We start from the raw sequence: 21,699 nt of genomic DNA, 5'->3' as shown, positions 1-21,699 counted from the left end.
CAATGCATACTCTTTCTAGTTGATCAAATTAAATTGTATCAACGTTTTCGACTGCTTCGTTAAATTAGGCACAAAGCGTGAGTAACATATAAATCATTGACTCTTTTAATTATCTATCTAACAAGTATTAGAAAAACATTGTTAAAGTAATATACTTCCGTCACGTTGATTTGTCGCACGTTCTTTAGACCCATACTTTCTAAAAAGCCAGTGTCATGATACAGGGTTCGAACTAAGGTGAGTTCTCACTAAGGCGACTTCATGAGTCATGAAAATCTTTCTAGACTCACCATTTTCAAAGAGTCGGCAAAGAAGCATCGCGATTTCATATTTTTGTATTAACTATAAACACACTATAATCATCATTTCATACCAAAAGCTTTAAAAAAAATCTGAATTTAATGTTATTTCATTGCTCTATTAGGTTAAGGGGGGAAAAAATATTAAATCATAATTACAATAAAACATCTTCAAAGAGAAGACTCTTCTTACTGTTGTACCGTCGCAATGGCAAAACAAAAGACGTCCTTGGACTGGCCTTCAAACAATCATTAATGAGAACCCTTGTATACTAGTACTGTAAACAAAAATCCGGCTATATTTCACCGGGTATCCTCATGGGTATCTTCTCCCATAGGTTTAACACAGCAAAAAGTCGCCAGAACGGCCCCCGCTATATACCACTTAATAATATACTCAGGATTTTAAAGCTGTATGATAATTTACAAACTACGATTTGAAGGTTCCTCGCTAGATACTAGGTTTCCCTTATACTTAATTTTCGATTTCTCTATTGGCAATTTTTCTGTATTATTAATTGGTTTCTAGGGCAAATAACAATAAAATCAGCCTTTTGTGATTGTATGATTGAACTTTGAATATAAGGTAAATTACTAGTTTATCTGTTTGTAAAATCATTTTCAATATAACTGATTTTTTTTTATCCTCATTTTATGTATATTATACATAAAATATATGAATAATTATCGCTTGTTTGACAACCTAACAAAATACAACCGCGTTATTTTACGCAATCGGGAAGAAAGCATTAATTTAGCTACACTCTCAAAAATCTTCCGGGGAAAAAAATGTGAGAAATCCGGAACAAAATTCTGGATGATATTTACACCTTACACCATGTAAATATTGTGGAAAATATAAAATAATGTCGAAGCGTGCAAATAAGAATACAAACAACCAGGCGGAAGATGAAGATGATGGAGAAATCCCCCAGGAATACTTACGGAATACCCAAGATAAGGGCGAAAGGCTTAGGATACGAACTGGCTACCGAACGCTCATAGAAGATTTGAATAGTTCGTGTTATATGAATGAAAATTTCTTTTTTTCTATGAAAACTGTATCTCTATATAAATCTTTGACACTTTACAACACAGGACGGATCCAGCTATTTTAAAAATTCTTCAATGGGGTCACTAACCGGGATGAAAAAGGGGGGAAGGGGGTGGTTGGACTTTTCATCACCGCACACAACCGAACATACCAAAAACAACCAAACAACCAGGCAGCACGTTAACCGATTGAACTAAAGAAGTATTTCCTTATCTCAACCGCTCTTGGTTAACTAAGTATCTACTATATTTTCTAAGGGAAGCAATCCCGTCACACAGGCAGAGACACTGGTTCGCCCTGATTCGTGTTTGCCATACTACCTGTTCGCCCTGATACCTATTCGCCCAGGGTCCATTCGCCCAGATTTTTATTTTTTTCTATTTGTGTTGTCCAGTCGCATAATTCTAAGTAATTGAACAAAATATATGTTAAAGTTTGTAAAGACAGTCAGGGGTACTACTTGTACAAGTTGATTTTATTTACTTGAAGAAGTAAAAAAAAATATACATATATAAGTAAATAAATTATGTTCAAATAATCTCCCCTTCATTTTCTCAAAAATTTACTTGTATAAGTAAATTTTTCTTACAATCCAACAAAAATCCTCAAGTTTTGAGATGTAAAATCATGCCTTTAATGATTTTTCCCAGGTTTGCTCAAATTTTTTAATTAAAGTTCAATGTTTCATCTCATTAGTTCAACAAAGAAACTGATTGCGCAAAGATCTCAAGTATTTGCGCAAGGCCTTCAAAAATTGCTCCTTGGGGGCTTGTAAATGAGCAGTGTTCTGAAGATAACAGACGAATGGGATTTTCATTGTCCATGAAATTGCACTGAAATGATTAGTAAAGACATCTGCAAAGAGCAGATAATTTAAAATTGTATTAGTGCAAAGAAATCCAAAGAATTCCATAAAAGAAGATAGGATGACTTTTTTACTTCTACAAGTAAAAAAATCTGAATGTCTAAGGGACATAACTCAGCCAATATATTTTTTTACCTATACAAGTAAATAAAATTCACTTGCATAAGTATCCTACAAATTTACTTATATGTGTATATTTTTTTTTACTTCTTCAAGTAAATAAAATACACTTGTACAAGTAGTACCCCTGACTGAAAGAGATGACAGAATATTTATATTACCGTAATCATTTTGTCATTTTCCCTTTGATTTACAGAGTAGAATACCGGTATACAATGTATTTCTCCTTATTGATATTTGTTCACAAAATAATTGTATTCAGGCAATCGTGAATGTATGCAGTATGAGACTAGTCTCCGAGTATAATAATAAATGAACTTGTAAATCAGTTTCATGATTTACAGTTCGTACATCATTGTGTTTCAAGCTGAATATTTTATCAAAACAAAACGTTTGATTTTTATTAACAATCCATCAAAAGACAAGTATCACAATAATCAGTGATCTGAATTATTTTGTCATTGAACAATTTAAAACGATCCTAAACAAGCCATAAACTTTTAAATATTTCCCTGTTTCCATAAATTTCAAGAATATATACCTAAGAAATATCTGAATAAGTTTATTCAAATTTAATGCCCTGAAAATAAATATTTTTTAGTAGGGCGAACAGACTCTCTGGGCGAATGAACTCGGTAATGTACCCAGGGCGAACATGTAATTAGGGTGAACGTTCCCGATACCTATATACACATGATGCAGGCAACTAAAAATATATCAAAATCATATAAGGAGACCGGGTCTGTTTGCCCAAATAAAATTTAATCCAATTCACCTCTGTCCCAGTTCTCTTTTGCACCCCACACATTTGCACCCTTTTGAAAGTTTCTGTGTTGAAAATTTTAAATCATGGTTTTGTTTAGAATACTGTAATGCTATAGACATGATAGAATATAAAAGAGAATACTTTTTATGTTGTGTGAAATTAAAGAAACATTTTAAAAACAAAACTGGGTTTGTTTAAGAACTTTGAGAATTATTTTTGACAAATTAAAAAGTGTTCACAAGATTGATGTATGAACTTATCGTCGCTGGGCTTCTAAAATGTTGTAAATTACAATTTTTTCAAGAAAAAAATATCTCACAAACAGGCTTTGAAAATTTTGGCAAAATGCATGCTTCCAAAATGTCGTATGTGAACTTGAACATTTTTTGTAAATAGCAGTGAAATAAAAACTTTGACATTTTTGGATTATCCAAGATCTTAAATTATTTTCACAGAAATAAAGAAATGTACAATTATTTTTTTCCCAAACCAGTTCTACAACAATTTTCAAGTTTTCATACAACATTTTGGAAGCAAACTTCATAAACAACTGACATAGGCATTTTTGTAATATGTCTTATTTCACACATTTTGATTGGTCTAAATGTATGCTATTTTGTAATACTGAAGATTTCCTCCCGCCCAGACCATTGGTGTCAAAAAGCATTTTTAGCCAAAAAAGTCATATACGACATTTTAGAAGCCCAGCGACATTATGCTTTTTTGATGGTCAATGCCAAATCTGAATAAAGCTGGGTTTTTTAAAATAACTACATGTACAAAAGCATGAATGGCACAGCTGACAGAAGAATAACAATCACAAAAGTGAGCAAACATGCACTTCTTTAACGTCACACTACTTCTTTCTATCACTTTCAAAAACAGAAGTAATTTCTTCCTATGATTCTCAAGAAGTGAGAGCCCTGAGATCCCAAAATTTGAGCAAACAATCAAATGAATTATTATACAATATATCAACGTGAATGATTCATTAGAGTGATTGAAGTTAATTTAAAAATAAACATGCACATTTTATCAAAGTAACACATAAACAATGTCATTGACAAAACATTAAAGTATTTTGGATATATGATACTAGTATACATTTTTGTGTAGGGGCCAGCTGGAGCATGCCTCTGGTTGCTGATGTTTTTCGCTGCATTGAAGACCTATCGGTGGCCTTCAGCTGTTGTAGGCTTTTTGGTCGGGTTGTTATTGTTGTTGTCATTTTTGGCACATTCCCCATTTCCATTCTCAATTTTATTTTAATATTATATCTTAATTTTTTCAGACAAAAAGCATGAATTAGTGAATCCAGAAAATAACACTTTAACAGAGGCATTAGAAGTCGCCAATACTCTGAATAAAGATGGTATGTATATATTATTTGTTTTGTACATGTAAGTAAAACAAGGAGTATGCACCTGAGATGACATCAGATGCATCATGCATGTACTTTGCCATAACAATATTGATTCCTTGCATAAATTATTTGTTAAAATGGTGAATTTAAATGTTTTTTTAATATGGACTGCTTGATCATCCAACTGCCCCAGCAAGTCCTGTTAGTGCTGGCATATTTTCAAACAATCTTGAACTATTGAGCATTAAGTTTTTACAGCCACATTTAGAAAAAAAAAAACTTTTTGTTAGTCATCAGTCAAATGATAATCCTTCTTATCCTAAAAAGGACTTAGTTAAGAGAATAAAAATATTTTTTTCTTAAAAATGATTTATTTAAATTCTTCTAATATTTGAGCACTTGCACATGATTCTTTCTTTAAAAGGTATGTTTATCCTGGTTTAAACAAAACAAACTTACTTATCAATGTATTTTTTCTTATCAGAAATTAAAGCTGCTACTGATTTAATATACATGTAAATATAGCTGAACTTTTTAATTTTCAGTCAGGACACCTAGAGAAGGGGCTCTTGATTCAACAGCTATACTCACAATATCCAGTTTAGCTAGACAACAGGCAGACAACTTAAACACAGATTTTGTTAGATTTGAACCAATAGAATTTGCCGAGAAACTGGTTTGTAGAATATATTTGCTTTTGATTGTTTTAATGTTATTTTTCTGCTCCGAGAGATGGGGTTTACCATTTAAAAACGAGGTGTGGTATGATACATGTGATAAGAATTAAGTCAACTATCCACCAAAGACCAAATGACAAAGACATATGTAAGATAGGAACAACTACAAGTAAATGTACAGCCTTCAACAATTACCAAAATCAAAAGTGTATAGTTATATTTAAAAAAGGCAGGGAGTGGGTGACAAATATCCACCATTCAAAAGAGAAAACCAATGAAATGATTTATGCTAAAAGCAATAGTATGAAAAAATTATTATCAAGATCCTGGCTGTGTGACGGGCGTATAAGAAATATTGCTGGAAAAAATTGTTATTTGTTTTTCAGGTAGCATTTATACAGAGAGAAAACAATGCTCCTTCAGATTCACATAGCAGGATTTCACCTGATGGATGGAAAAACCTTGGTGCCGCAGGGCAGAAGCTGTTTAGTAAAAACCCACCGTTTCATTTCATGTATGTTATTAATATCATAAAAAGAAGATATAGTATGATTGCAAGTAAATCAATTCGTCACCAAAGACAAAATGACTTAGTAGTGAACAATTATACTAATAGGTCACAAAACAGCCTTCAATAATGGGCAATTATTATAATTAATGTCTTGCTTTATGTTTAAAAAGGATATCATCATATTGCACAAAATTTTAAGATTAACTTGCATCAGTTACCTGTACAAATGTATTTAAAGTTATTCAACCTATGGGTACATATTTAGATTTAGTAAGGTAATTCTGAAAAAAACGCTTGAATAGAAAGCTGACTTAATACAAATTGACAATACTTTGAACTGCACCAAATGTTAAATTACCAATTAAAATGCAACAAACTTGCAATTTATTCCTGATGTATGAACAGCAGTATCAACAAAAAATAGAACATAAAGTTATAAAAATCATATTTCATTGATAAGAAAGAATACAAATTCTACAATCATTTTAAAGAGCTTGTGTTGACCATGATGCAACCAAACATGTTTCTTAAATATGCTCTGTGCTTAAATATGTCTGATATGGTACTGTTTTCATTGTTTTACAGGGCAGGATCTTTTGACAGAGATGTGAAAGAAAGACCACAAAGAAATCCTAATTTAAAAAAAAATACTGATAAGGAAACTATTGACAAAGAGACGATTCCTAAGAAGGTAATACTCCTTATATTACATTGAGTATTGGCTACATCTAAAATTAGTTTATAGAAAGATTGTCTATCTGACCTTGACTAAAACTAACTTTTTTTCAAGGTTAAGTTGTCTTGAAAATAGTCTATCTGGCCTTGACTTGGTTTGACACTTGTTCAAGGTTAAGTTTTTCTTGATAATAGTCTATCTGGCCTTGACTTGGTCTGACACTTGTTCAAGGTTAAGTTTTCTTGATAATAGTCTATCTGGCCTTGACTTGGTCTGACACTTGTTCAAGGTTAAGTTTTCTTGATAATAGTCTATCTGGCCTTGACTTGGTCTGACACTTGTTCAAGGATAAGTTTTCTTGATAATAGTCTATCTGGCCTTGACTTGGTCTGACACTTGTTCAAGGTTAAGTTTTCTTGATAATAGTCTATCTGGCCTTGACTTGGTCTGACACTTGTTCAAGGTTAAGTTTTCTTGATAATAGTCTATCTGGCCTTGACTTGGTCTGACACTTGTTCAAGGTTAAGTTTTTCTTGATAATAGTCTATCTGGCCTTGACTTGGTCTGACACTTGTTCAAGGTTTAGTTTTCTTGATAATAGTCTATCTGGCCTTGACTTGGTCTGACACTTGTTCAAGGTTAAGTTTTCTTGATAATAGTCTATCTGGCCTTGACTTGGTCTGACACTTGTTCAAGGTTAAGTTTTTCTTGATAATAGTCTATCTGGCCTTGACTTTGGTCTGACACTTGTTCAAGGTTAAGTTTTCTTAATAATAGTCTATCTTGCCTTGACCTTGGTATGACACTTGTTCAAGGTTAAGTTTTCTTGATAATAGTCTATCTGGCCTTGACTTGGTCTGACACTTGTTCAAGGATAAGTTTTCTTGATAATAGTCTATCTGGTCTTGACTTGGTCTGACACTTGTTCAAGGTTAAGTTTTCTTGATAATAGTCTATCTGGCCTTGACTTGGTCTGACACTTGTTCAAGGATAAGTTTTCTTGATAATAGTCTATCTGGTCTTGACTTGGTCTGACACTTGTTCAAGGTTAAGTTTTCTTGATAATAGTTTATCTGGCCTTGACTTGGTCTGACACTTGTTCAAGGTTAAGTTTTCTTGATAATATTCTATCTTGCCTTGACTTGGTCTGACACTTGTTCAAGGTTAAGTTTACTTGATAATAGTCTATCTGGCCTTGACTTGGTCTGACACTTGTTCAAGGTTAAGTTTTCTTGATAATAGTCTATCTGGCCTTGACTTGGTCTAACACTTGTTCAAGGTTAAGTTTTCTTGATAATAGTCTATCTGGCCTTGACTTGGTCTGACACTTGTTCGAGGTTAAGTTTTCTTGATAATAGTCTATCTGGCCTTGACTTGGTCTGACACTTGTTCAAGGTTAAGTTTTTCTTGATAATAGTCTATCTGGCCTTGACTTGGTCTGACACTTGTTCAAGGTTAAGTTTTCTTGATAATAGTCTATCTGGCCTTGACTTGGTCTGACACTTGTTCAAGGTTAAGTTTTCTTGATAATAGTCTATCTTGCCTTGACTTGGTCTAACACTTGTTCAAGGTTAAGTTTTCTTGATAATAGTCTATCTTGCCTTGACTTTGTCTGACACTTGTTCAAGGTTAAGTTTTCTTGATAATAGTCTATCTGGCCTTGACTTGGTCTGACACTTGTTCAAGGTTAAGTTTTTCTTGATAATAGTCTATCTGGCCTTGACTTTGTCTGACACTTGTTCAAGGTTAAGTTTTCTTGATAATAGTCTATCTGGCCTTGACTTGGTCTGACACTTGTTCAAGGTTAAGTTTTCTTGATAATAGTCTATCTGGCCTTGACTTGGTCTGACACTTGTTCAAGGTTAAGTTTTCTTGATAATAGTCTATCTGGCCTTGACTTGGTCTGACACTTGTTCAAGGTTAAGTTTTCTTGATAATAGTCTATCTGGCCTTGACTTGGTCTGACACTTGTTCAAGGTTAAGTTTTCTTGATAATAGTCTATCTGGCCTTGACTTGGTCTGACACTTGTTCAAGGTTAAGTTTTCTTGATAATAGTCTATCTGGCCTTGACTTGGTCTGACACTTGTTCAAGGTTAAGTTTTCTTGATAATAGTCTATCTGGCCTTGACTTGGTCTGACACTTGTTCAAGGTTAAGTTTTTCTTGATAATAGTCTATCTGGCCTTGACTTGGTCTGACACTTGTTCAAGGATAAGTTTTCTTGATAATAGTCTATCTGGCCTTGACTTGGTCTGACACTTGTTCAAGGATAAGTTTTCTTGATAATAGTCTATCTGGCCTTGACTTGGTCTAACACTTGTTCAAGGTTAAGTTTTCTGGATAATAGTCTATCTGGCCTTGACTTGGTCTGACACTTGTTCAAGGTTAAGTTTTCTGGATAATAGTCTATCTGGCCTTGACTTGGTCTGACACTTGTTCAAGGTTAAGTTTTTCTTGATAATAGTCTATCTGGCCTTGACTTTGGTCTGACACTTGTTCAAGGTTAAGTTTTCTTGATAATAGTCTATCTTGCCTTGACTTGGTATGACACTTGTTCAAGGTTAAGTTTTCTTGATAATAGTCTATCTGGCCTTGACTTGGTGTGACACTTGTTCAAGGATAAGTTTTCTTGATAATAGTCTATCTGGCCTTGACTTGGTCTGACACTTGTTCAAGGATAAGTTTTCTTGATAATAGTCTATCTGGCCTTGACTTGGTCTGACACTTGTTCAAGGTTAAGTTTTCTTGACAATAGTCTATCTGGCCTTGTCTTGGTCTGACACTTGTTCAAGGTTAAGTTTTCTTGATAACAGTCTATCTGGCCTTGACTTTGTCTGACACTTGTTCAAGGATAAGTTTTTCTTGATAATAGTCTATCTGGCCTTGACTTTGGTCTGACACTTGTTCAAGGTTAAGTTTTCTTAATAATAGTCTATCTTGCCTTGACCTTGGTATGACACTTGTTCAAGGTTAAGTTTTCTTGATAATAGTCTATCTGGCCTTGACTTGGTCTGACACTTGTTCAAGGATAAGTTTTCTTGATAATAGTCTATCTTGCCTTGACTTGGTATGACACTTGTTCAAGGTTAAGTTTTCTTGATAATAGTCTATCTGGCCTTGACTTGGTCTGACACTTGTTCAAGGATAAGTTTTCTTGATAATAGTCTATCTGGCCTTGACTTGGTCTGACACTTGTTCAAGGATAAGTTTTCTTGATAATAGTCTATCTGGCCTTGACTTGGTCTGACACTTGTTCAAGGTTAAGTTTTCTTGACAATAGTCTATCTGGCCTTGTCTTGGTCTGACACTTGTTCAAGGTTAAGTTTTCTTGATAACAGTCTATCTGGCCTTGACTTTGTCTGACACTTGTTCAAGGATAAGTTTTTCTTGATAATAGTCTATCTGGCCTTGACTTTGGTCTGACACTTGTTCAAGGTTAAGTTTTCTTAATAATAGTCTATCTTGCCTTGACCTTGGTATGACACTTGTTCAAGGTTAAGTTTTCTTGATAATAGTCTATCTGGCCTTGACTTGGTCTGACACTTGTTCAAGGATAAGTTTTCTTGATAATAGTCTATCTGGTCTTGACTTGGTCTGACACTTGTTCAAGGTTAAGTTTTCTTGATAATATTCTATCTTGCCTTGACTTGGTCTGACACTTGTTCAAGGATAAGTTTTCTTGATAATAGTCTATCTGGCCTTGACTTGGTCTGACACTTGTTCAAGGTTAAGTTTACTTGATAATAGTCTATCTGGCCTTGACTTGGTCTGACACTTGTTCAAGGTTAAGTTTTCTTGATAATAGTCTATCTGGCCTTGACTTGGTCTAACACTTGTTCAAGGTTAAGTTTTCTTGATAATAGTCTATCTGGCCTTGACTTGGTCTGACACTTGTTCGAGGTTAAGTTTTCTTGATAATAGTCTATCTGGCCTTGACTTGGTCTGACACTTGTTCAAGGTTAAGTTTTTCTTGATAATAGTCTATCTGGCCTTGACTTGGTCTGACACTTGTTCAAGGTTAAGTTTTCTTGATAATAGTCTATCTGGCCTTGACTTGGTCTGACACTTGTTCAAGGTTAAGTTTTCTTGATAATAGTCTATCTGGCCTTGACTTGGTCTGACACTTGTTCAAGGTTAAGTTTTTCTTGATAATAGTCTATCTGGCCTTGACTTGGTCTGACACTTGTTCAAGGTTAAGTTTTCTTGATAATAGTCTATCTGGCCTTGACTTGGTCTGACACTTGTTCAAGGTTAAGTTTTCTTGATAATAGTCTATCTGGCCTTGACTTGGTCTGACACTTGTTCAAGGTTAAGTTTTCTTGATAATAGTCTATCTGGCCTTGACTTGGTCTGACACTTGTTCAAGGTTAAGTTTTCTTGATAATAGTCTATCTGGCCTTGACTTGGTCTGACACTTGTTCAAGGTTAAGTTTTCTTGATAATAGTCTATCTTGCCTTGACTTGGTATGACACTTGTTCAAGGTTAAGTTTTCTTGATAATAGTCTATCTGGCCTTGACTTGGTCTGACACTTGTTCAAGGATAAGTTTTCTTGATAATAGTCTATCTGGCCTTGACTTGGTCTGACACTTGTTCAAGGATAAGTTTTCTTGATAATAGTCTATCTGGCCTTGACTTGGTCTGACACTTGTTCAAGGTTAAGTTTTCTTGACAATAGTCTATCTGGCCTTGTCTTGGTCTGACACTTGTTCAAGGTTAAGTTTTCTTGATAACAGTCTATCTGGCCTTGACTTTGTCTGACACTTGTTCAAGGATAAGTTTTTCTTGATAATAGTCTATCTGGCCTTGACTTTGGTCTGACACTTGTTCAAGGTTAAGTTTTCTTAATAATAGTCTATCTTGCCTTGACCTTGGTATGACACTTGTTCAAGGTTAAGTTTTCTTGATAATAGTCTATCTGGCCTTGACTTGGTCTGACACTTGTTCAAGGATAAGTTTTCTTGATAATAGTCTATCTGGTCTTGACTTGGTCTGACACTTGTTCAAGGTTAAGTTTTCTTGATAATATTCTATCTTGCCTTGACTTGGTCTGACACTTGTTCAAGGATAAGTTTTCTTGATAATAGTCTATCTGGCCTTGACTTGGTCTGACACTTGTTCAAGGTTAAGTTTACTTGATAATAGTCTATCTGGCCTTGACTTGGTCTGACACTTGTTCAAGGTTAAGTTTTCTTGATAATAGTCTATCTGGCCTTGACTTGGTCTAACACTTGTTCAAGGTTAAGTTTTCTTGATAATAGTCTATCTGGCCTTGACTTGGTCTGACACTTGTTCGAGGTTAAGTTTTCTTGATAATAGTCTATCTGGCCTTGACTTGGTCTGACACTTGTTCAAGGTTAAGTTTTTCTTGATAATAGTCTATCTGGCCTTGACTTGGTCTGACACTTGTTCAAGGTTAAGTTTTCTTGATAATAGTCTATCTGGCCTTGACTTGGTCTGACACTTGTTCAAGGTTAAGTTTTCTTGATAATAGTCTATCTGGCCTTGACTTGGTCTGACACTTGTTCAAGGTTAAGTTTTTCTTGATAATAGTCTATCTGGCCTTGACTTGGTCTGACACTTGTTCAAGGTTAAGTTTTCTTGATAATAGTCTATCTGGCCTTGACTTGGTCTGACACTTGTTCAAGGTTAAGTTTTCTTGATAATAGTCTATCTGGCCTTGACTTGGTCTGACACTTGTTCAAGGTTAAGTTTTCTTGATAATAGTCTATCTGGCCTTGACTTGGTCTGACACTTGTTCAAGGTTAAGTTTTCTTGATAATAGTCTATCTGGCCTTGACTTGGTCTGACACTTGTTCAAGGTTAAGTTTTCTTGATAATAGTCTATCTGGTCTTGACTTGGTCTGACACTTGTTCAAGGATAAGTTTTCTTGATAATAGTCTATCTGGCCTTGACTTGGTCTGACACTTGTTCAAGGTTAAGTTTTTCTTGATAATAGTCTATCTGGCCTTGACTTGGTCTGACACTTGTTCAAGGTTAAGTTTTCTTAATAATAGTCTATCTGGCCTTAACTTGGTCTGACACTTGTTCAAGGATAAGTTTTCTTGATAATAGTCTATCTGGCCTTGACTTGGTCTGACACTTGTTCAAGGTTAAGTTTTTCTTGATAATAGTCTATCTGGCCTTGACTTTGGTCTGACACTTGTTCAAGGTTAAGTTTTCTTGACAATAGTCTATCTGGCCTTGACTTGGTCTGACACTTGTTCAAGGATAAGTTTTCTGGATAATAGTCTATCTGGCCTTGACTTGGTCTGACACTTGTTCAAGGTTAAGTTTTTGTATTAAGATCAGCTTCTCCAATAAGTAAGATTGGTTTAAACTTTTTGCTGTATATAATGATGGTTCAGTGAAAGTCTCCATCACTCAAGGTTCATTATAAGTAGACCTTGTTTTCACAAATCATTTAGAAGTTAAGCTTTTGTGATATCTGACTTTGATCTCATAGCCTGACATATAATTCAACATTAATCAATAAGTCAGCCAAGATGACAATCAGTGTGTGCACTCTTGTTAGTTTACGATGAATGGCAATGAATGCACATCTTAACAAGGTGTAAAAGGGGGATTTGTTTATTGTAACTTATCAAGAAAGTAACATTTATTTAAGTATCAAATTTATTTAAATGGTTTCAAACAAGAATTAGTATTATAAAGTGTCCCCATCTGTTTTTCAAATGAACAATAAAGTAGCAACTGGTTCATTATTGGATCTGACACTAAATGAATCACAAATTTCTGAACAAATTTCAGATTTTGAAATATAGTGTACTTTTAAACTGTCAGCACCTTATTATATTGTGCAATTCCTACTTTATAACTTTTGTTGTTTAAATTAAGAATATATAGCAAAACAAAGTCTTGTTATATCAATAGGGAAGAAAGGGGGAACTTTTTACTGAACTGCTCTCAGTTTTTTTTTATTTTATTTTTTCAGATGCAATCTTTTGATGGCAGTGGTGGTAAAAATGAAGCCACAACAGCAGAAGTAGAAAGAGTGTTGGATATTTTACAGAAACTTTATAAACAAACAGATGGTACTACTTTTTTCTTTATTTGCTTTCTCCATACACATTCTATAATTATTTTGCTTAAACACAAATTGATATATAGATAATTAAAAGAAATGAACAACTTGTGATGAAACGTTGAGAGCCATATTGATGAATGACTTTTATCTATCAAACTTTACAAACATCTTTAGGGTAATAATATGACCATATTTGGAGAAGTGACCATATGATGAATAAACTTTTAGAAAAATAATTCTTTGACATATCAGTAACCCTGTGTCAATCTAACACAGTGACAATGATTATAAAATGAATAGCTGAAAACCAAAAAATCTCAAAACATTTTTGCCTCAATACCAAATTTCATAGATGCAACTACAATAAATGTATAGGGGTGTTATTCCAACTATATGAACAGTTCTAGTGTTCACATTGTCTAATTAAGGGTTAAAAAATTAAATTAGAACTATCTTAAAATTGGCTCTGTCTGGCCGTCAGGAAGAGGAGGTAGAACTTACATATACCTTTGATTAAAGCTGTTTTGAAGACTCACCAAGTTGTTTTGTCAGGTTGTTGTCTATTTAACATATTATCCCTTTACATTTTCAATTATATCTGATTTTCAGAAAATCCAATTTGCTTCTTCGAATTTGTTTTAAATCCCGAATCATTTGGTCAGACCATAGAGAATATATTTTACACCTCATTTTTAATAAAGGTAAGTAGCTTCTTTACTTAGAAACTGTGTATTGTTGCAAAGCGTTAATCTTATTATCCAAATAAATAAAGACTAAAATAGACAATCGGACATATGATTAGACCAACAGGCGTGAATGTTAAAATATATTGAATCATGGCTGAAAACATCTTATCTTCTATTAAGGACAGTCGGAAATTCATAATTTGTAAAGTGCATTATTCATTGAAAGGAGTAGGTCAGATAAGGGCCGGTTTTGGCCTCAAATTAAGTTCATCTGACAAAAGATTTTGGACACTTTTTAAACACTTAAATGTCTATTTCAATTGATTCAATTATTTTTTGTGAAAATTTTTAACTGATTCTCTCAATAAACTCGCTCTGACTCAAGCTTAAATATGAAAAAATCTATCAAATATGCCTAAAACTGTCACTTTTCATATGGTTTTTGTCAAAAATGAAAGTGGCCGCATCTGTGTTCATCCTCGACCTTTATATATGTTTTGTATTATCATTAAACACAACTTACATTTCAATATCAAGAATGAACGTGAATGCGGCCACTTTCGTTTCAGACGGAAACCAACTATAATTTAACTAAAATGCTGAAATTGTGAAGATTTCAGTAATTCAGAATGACTTAATGATGCAAGTACCCAATATATATGTGCATTGTAATGCCAAAAACAGCCCATATTTATGTAGAAGAGGCACTATACCTTCCAAAAAATAACTAAATGTTTACATTTGAACAATTTTGTAAAACTGCTATATTTTGGGGTAGAACAGGGTTCTTACTGAACCTACTCCATTGTTTTCTTTTGTTTGTTGTGGGTACAGGTTGAACAATCATTTAAATGTTCAAATTATTACAAATTTTCTTAAGTCTTGTATACAGACATTGGCAAAACCACATGATTGAATATACACGAAATTTAGTACCCACCAAAATAAATTAAATCAATCAACAGTACAAGAAAAATGTGTAAATATATTAATACACAAATATTAAAACACAATATATATATTAAATATTAAAAGAAGAAAAACTGACACTGATTTATGACCACATGCAGTAAATGTCTTTAAAAATAGACTATTCAGTTTAAATAAGCTAACATTTGCACAGCCTCTTTATTTTTTGACAGGATGGTTTAGCAAAGACGACACTTGATGAAGATAATTTACCATTGATAGGTAATTAACATTAAAGTTGTAATGGAGATAATTTACCATTAATAGGTTATTAACATTAAAGTTGTAGTGGAGAAAGCCCAAGAAACATGCACATACTGGTAAAAAAAATTGGAGAAAGAAGTATTGGGTGAACATCAATGAGACAGCAACCAAACAATAAACAAGTGGATGTTTACTTTAAAGTATATGGTTTAATTTTTCAGAGCCTGTAGAGAACAATGAAGGCGAAAGAAATAAGCAACTTAGCAAAACTAGGAATCACCAAACAATTCTGTCCATAACTCCAGCTGAATGGAAGGTAAGTAACACATTTTAAGAAACATTGGTTTTTATATTCTTATCTCAGAAACTATAAGCCAGGTAAAGTCCATTTAGTAAACGTCTGGCTGTGTTCATCTGACCTTTTTTGGAGTAGATTTTGATTCCTCCTTAGTTGTAAATGTTTGTCTCTGCTGGCTCCTGCTTATGGCCTGTTGATTTCTCATGTTTTTCTATAAACACATAAAATGCAGAGATTTCTCAGATTTCACTAACAATTTTGTATATTGAATTACTATGCAAAAAAGTTAACAATAGAACTATAGATATCTTTGTTAAAACCAAGATATATAGGTGTAATACCACTGTTGAGTTTTCCCTTTTTGTCTCTGTTAAATTTCCGTTTTCAAATTAAAAAAAAACTATACACAATTTATCTTAGTTTCTCATAAAGAAAAACTTGGCATGAGTCAAGTTTGATCCATTTCAATTGCATTTCATTTCATATAAGAAAACAAACATCACTGGAAGTTGAGCAATCAATTTTTTCTGGTATACAAGCTTTTATATGTTTATGACTCAGAAATATTCTACTGCAATGAACTGTAGGAATATTTTCATACTACTGTCAAATTCAAGGGAATATTTTTTCCACCCTTTTTGCATACAATCAGATGTTATATACTATGATTTGGTGGTATTGCACCTAAAAAGACTGGTCTTACATTTCTATGAATGTCACTAGATAAAGGGGATATTAAGTATTACCCTTGACTGTCCCTTGTTCCATCCCAAAAATATTTTCATAAACGACCTTGAGCTGTGGCATTCTTGTCCTCAGACACATTTTTATGCACCACCTACAATAGAAGAGGGGCATTATGTTTTCTGGTCTATGCCTCCGTTCGTCTGTTCGTTCGTCCCGCTTCAGGTTAAAGTTTTTGGTCGAGGTAGTTTTTGATGAAGTTGAAGTCCAATCAATTTGAAACTTAGTACACATGTTCCCTATGATATGATCTTTCTAATTTTAATATCAAATTAAAGTATTGACCCCAATTTCACGGTCCAGTGAACATGTAAAATGATAGTGCGAGTGGGGCATCCGTGTACTATGGACACATTCTTGTTTTTATGCCCCACCTACGATAGTAGAGGGGCATTATGTTTTCTGGTCTGTGCCTCCATTCGTCCGTTCGTTCGTCCTGCTTCAGGTTAAAGTTTCTGGTCGAGGTAGTTTTTAATGAAGTTGAAGTCCAATCAATTTGAAACTTATTACACATGTTCCCTATGATATGATCTTTCTAATTTTAATGTCAAATTAAAGTATTGACCCCAATTTCATGGTCCACTGAACAAAGAAGAAGATAGTGTGAAGCTCAGGTTAAAGTTTTTGGTCAAGGTAGTTTTTGATGAAATCGAAGCTGAAGTCTAATCAACTTGAAACTTAGTACATATGTTCCTTATGATATGATCTTTCTAATTTTAAAGACAAATTAAACTTGTGACCCCAATTTCACTGTCCACTGAACAAAGAAAATGAAAGTGCAAGTTTCAGGTTAAAGTTTTTGTTCAAGGTAGGTTTTGATGAAGTTGAAGTCCAATCAACTTGAAACTTAGTACAAATGTTCCCTATGATATGATCTTTCAAATTTTAAAGGCTTATTATATTTTCTACCCATTTTCACGGTCCATTGAACATGGAAAATGATAATGCGAGTGGGGCATCCGTGTACTATGGACACATTCTTGTTTAATACTTTCTTTTGTTTTTATGCCTCAATTATGGGCATTATGTTTTTTGGTTCATCCATCTGAACTTCTTCAGGTTAAAGGTAAACTATGAACACATAAAATTGAGAATGGAAATGGGGAATGTATCAAAGAGACAACAACCCGACCATAGAAAAACAGTCGTGTTCCATATGAGTTTGTCTAGTGTATTGTAGAAAAATTTCAATGAAGATGATGAATATTTCATGAAGTTTCTTCTGTTGTAATGAAATGATTAGAGTTGATCTAGAATGTCTTTTTTGTTTATTTTAGGAATTGATACGTGTCTATCAAATAGAAGAACCACTTATACCAACCAGAGATCATACAAAACCTCCAGCTAAAAAACCATTAATAGAATCCAAAACACAGAATAGTGCAACTCCACGTGTTAAAGGAAAGAAATGATTTACATAAACAGAAGCTATCATTCTGAATAGTAAACTACCATCTTGGAAAGGAAAGAAACGAAGCACATAAAGAAGAAGTTGGGGAAAAATGCAGAGCCAGCTAGTTTAGACATGATAGATACTGACTTTCTTTTCAATGTGCCTTATTCATGTTCCTTACTAACAGTTAATACTCATAAACCACCACTTTTTTCTGTGTTTTTTAATGACATGTGCAAATAAGACTCATGTAAAACCAAATTTAAGTGAAACCCATTTAACATTTCTTACATAATACTATTATTTATCATGTTATGTTGTTATCTAGTCATGTAAACAGTCAAGTAAGAGTTGCTTACTCACAGATTCAAACCTTGGGATATGTGAGATAATTTGGAAAATCATAAATGGGGGATCATTTAGTAGGAAGTGGGGTGAATTAAAAAATTCCAATTTACTCAGGGATTGTGCCTTATTTTATTTAATCAGAACCTCTTCAAACTTAGATAAGGATTTCCACTTTTCAAACCCTCAAATGAGTTTGCTTATTTAAATCTCAAAGGGTGGCCATTTATTAGAAGGTTATTTGTATAAAGGAGCATTGTGTTTGTGAACTTCTAAATTGATTACATTAGGAGAGAGAGCTTTCCTATTTCCATACTGATACATGTTTTGTTTTTAACATTGTAGATATTTAATTTTTTACCTGTTAGGCCATGCAATTTTAGAATTATATGAGACTGTTGAAATGACCACTAGTGTTTATTGCACACACCAAATGATAAAATTACCTGCTTTTTGGAACCAGTCTATTACAAGTGCATTGTTACAGCATCTTTTAAAACTGGCAGCTTTTGAAAATCAGACTTCTTTTGAATAACTTGCTGTTATACTGAAGTGAAACCAAGTGGAGAACCAACTAACTTAAGCCAGTTTAAATTCTACAGATGACGCAACATTTATCAAGTACAGCAACATTCATAATGCAAAGCAACATTTATGAAGCAAAGAAACATTTATAAAGCAAAGCAACATTTATAATGCAATAAGTTAGCAATAATTCTAATCATTAGATTTTATAACGGGCAGCAAACTATTTAAATAGATCATGTGAAAGTCTTGTGTTCAACTTTTGATGTCACTTATAATCAAAGGTTTATATGTATTTCATCTCACATTAATACAACTAGTTTTATATTACATATTTTCTTCATTAATTTCTCTTCTTATTTAGTTACTGAACAAAGATGTACATTTTATTTTGTGATAACATTTTTAGATTTTAGTTTTTAATGTATGAATTGTTTTTAAATAAATGTATGAGAAATGTTTCCTAGATTAAGATAAACATGCTGTAAATATTATACATGTCTTTTAGTGGTCAGGTACAATGACAAATCAGTGTTTTCCTGAAAAGGTTTATGCATAATGGCAACCTAAATACATTAGTTTATGCCTTTATCTTTCAAAAAATTATAGCCTTCTTTTTCATTCAGAATTTATGACTTTTCCTTTGAATCAACCGCACTCAAAATAAAATACAAAATTGAAACAATTTCTAGGGAAAACACTAAGTTCTAAGAATATTTTTTTTTAATTTATCTGCATTTGTTTCCATGTTGGATTATTAATATTTGACCAAATATGTTTTGGTATTTAAATCAGTATACCTAACAGGTATGTATAAATTAGATTACTGATGTTAAAAACTTGAAGGAGGTTAAAGTGTACTGTACATGTATATATAATTATTAATGACAATCAATAAATGTGTTTCTTATTATTAAAATTACTTCCCTTTGTTTCCAAATGTTTCTTGTGAAAGCAAAATGTTAAATATGTATTAAGAATAGTGCTGCTGTCTATCATCTTAAATGGTTTCCTAAACACTAGACAATGAATGAGTTTAAATTTACCTGTCTAGGAAGATATTCCCCTAAAAAAGTTTATTTGTTGTGGGTAGATTTATTACTGAAATATAAATATTTTCTATTCATCAAAATGATCAGACAGCTAAATACTCTTTATCAGGTCTCTCAAATGATTTATTTATTTATTTATTACAATTGTATTTACTCAAAAAGGTCAAGATTTCAGTAAAAAAGTCAATCCACTTAATTTTGTGTTGTTAGAATTACACCACAACAGATAATAATGCCTTGTTTTTGAAAGTGGAAATTTGGTTGATTTGCCATTTACAAAAATACTTGATTTGGGAGACTTGAAATCACCATATGTATCAGGTTGTTAGTTTCATAGAACTCATTTCACAACATATTGTTATTTTATTATTTTTATATTGCCAATTGTTTTTATTGAATTATTAAAAATGAAATAAAATGTGAATAAAAAATGTTTCTGTCTCATTCCTGATATAACCATTGAAATACATAATCCTTTTATTTTCTAACTGGAGAACATGGGTAAAATTGAGAATTGAAATGGGAAATACTGTAAATTCAGAAATTATTGCGTGCATTATTGCAATTTTGTCATTTTAGACTTACATGCATTTTTAATTTTTACGATTTTTGAGAAAACTTCTGTTTGATTCATATGAAATATTTTAAAATGCGAGTTTAAATTATTGCCTTTACAACTCTGTCGCATTTTTCGCAATGATAAAAACCTCGCATTAATTTCTGAATTTACAGTATGTCAAATAGACAACCCAAACAAAGAGTAGGTAACAGCCAAAGTCCACCTATGGGTCTTCAAGACAGCAAGAAAATCCCACACCAAAACAGACAAAGGCCAGAGGCTCCAAGTGAAGTTTTTGATGAATCTCGTACAACTCTTTCACCAACAGCTCATATTAATTAAAAGCATTCATATATGCTTGCATATTAAAGTAAAAAACCCTCAAATACAGGTTTATGTTTATATGATTTACTATATTGGACTGGTACCTTATTTACTCTTCATTCTGTGTATAGAAACCAGAAAAGCATAAAAGAAAACCTTCCAATTTTACTGCATTTACACCTTGGATATGTTGACACTTCCACTATTATTTTATTTTCTTATGAAAAGAATTTTTTATAAAAAAAAAGAAAATTTTGAAGACTACTTACGCATGAAATATCACATCTTTCTTTGTCATTAGTCATTACGATGGCAGATTAACAAGGTAGTTTTATAACAAACAATTTCAATTACCAAGATGGAATATATCTCAAATTCTGTGTAAAATAAAAGGAAAATTTACAAAAAGCAATATGTAAAATGAATTACGGTACACAAAGCCCTGGACACCTCCAAAGGAGAACATATACAAACAAAAACAACAATTAATGGCACGTAGTGGACGTAACACGACAGACATAACAAGAATGTGTCCTAAGTACACGGATGCCCCATCCGCACTATCATTTGCTGTTAAGTGGACTGAAAATGGGGTAAAAACTCTAATTTGGCATTAAAATTAGAAAGATCATATCATAAAAAACATGTGTACTAAATTTTGAGCTGATTGGACATCAATTTCATCAAAAGCTACCTTGACCAAAAACCTTTAACCTGGAGCAGGACGAACTGACAAATGACAGACAAACCGACACACAGACCAGAAAACATATTGCCCACAAATTGGGCATTAAAAAGGGGCCCTTTATAGCTTGCTGTTCAGTGTGAGCCAAGGCTCCGTGTTGAAGGCTGTACCTTGACCTATAATTCTTGACTTTTACAAATTATGACTTGGATGGAGAGTTGTCTGATTGGCACTCATACTACATCTTTTAATATTTACAAAATACAGGTTGGGATTAAATTCTTTCCAGATAACTGCTTTTCAGCCTCAATTACCAGAATATGAAATACTAAGAGATTTCCTTATTAATCCTTCTCATTTGGGATCGGGGGATATGTGTCTCAATGGCAATCCCCATATTTATATAAATAATCAGCAAACTGATAAGCATACCTATATAGCTATGTCTCACACACTGAAAATTCTTTGCAGGCAAGACAATAAAATAAAGACATTTACAGACCTATCAATAACAGAATATTGCCAGTTCCATAAGT

At 33.0% G+C, this 21,699-nt stretch overlaps 1 protein-coding gene across 1 annotated transcript; it reads left to right on the top strand.

Annotated features, from left to right (window-relative positions):
- The first annotated feature begins 1,083 nt into the window (after nucleotides 1-1,083).
- LOC134714731 (EP300-interacting inhibitor of differentiation 3-like) lies at nucleotides 1,084-20,028 on the top strand. Its single transcript, XM_063576233.1, has 10 exons — nucleotides 1,084-1,316; nucleotides 4,396-4,476; nucleotides 5,013-5,143; nucleotides 5,531-5,658; nucleotides 6,241-6,346; nucleotides 13,287-13,386; nucleotides 13,989-14,080; nucleotides 15,208-15,256; nucleotides 15,460-15,554; nucleotides 17,558-20,028. Exons 1-10 carry the CDS (start codon nucleotides 1,166-1,168, stop codon nucleotides 17,690-17,692), a joined length of 1,068 nt encoding a protein of 355 aa, XP_063432303.1. The 5' UTR covers nucleotides 1,084-1,165; the 3' UTR covers nucleotides 17,693-20,028.
- The last annotated feature ends 1,671 nt before the right edge of the window (nucleotides 20,029-21,699 follow it).

Source organism: Mytilus trossulus, chromosome 4 (genome assembly GCF_036588685.1).
Source record: "Mytilus trossulus isolate FHL-02 chromosome 4, PNRI_Mtr1.1.1.hap1, whole genome shotgun sequence".
Taxonomy (NCBI): domain Eukaryota; kingdom Metazoa; phylum Mollusca; class Bivalvia; order Mytilida; family Mytilidae; genus Mytilus; species Mytilus trossulus.
The sequence above is the reverse complement of the archived record's forward strand: the minus strand, read 5'-3'. Positions and strand labels throughout refer to the sequence as shown.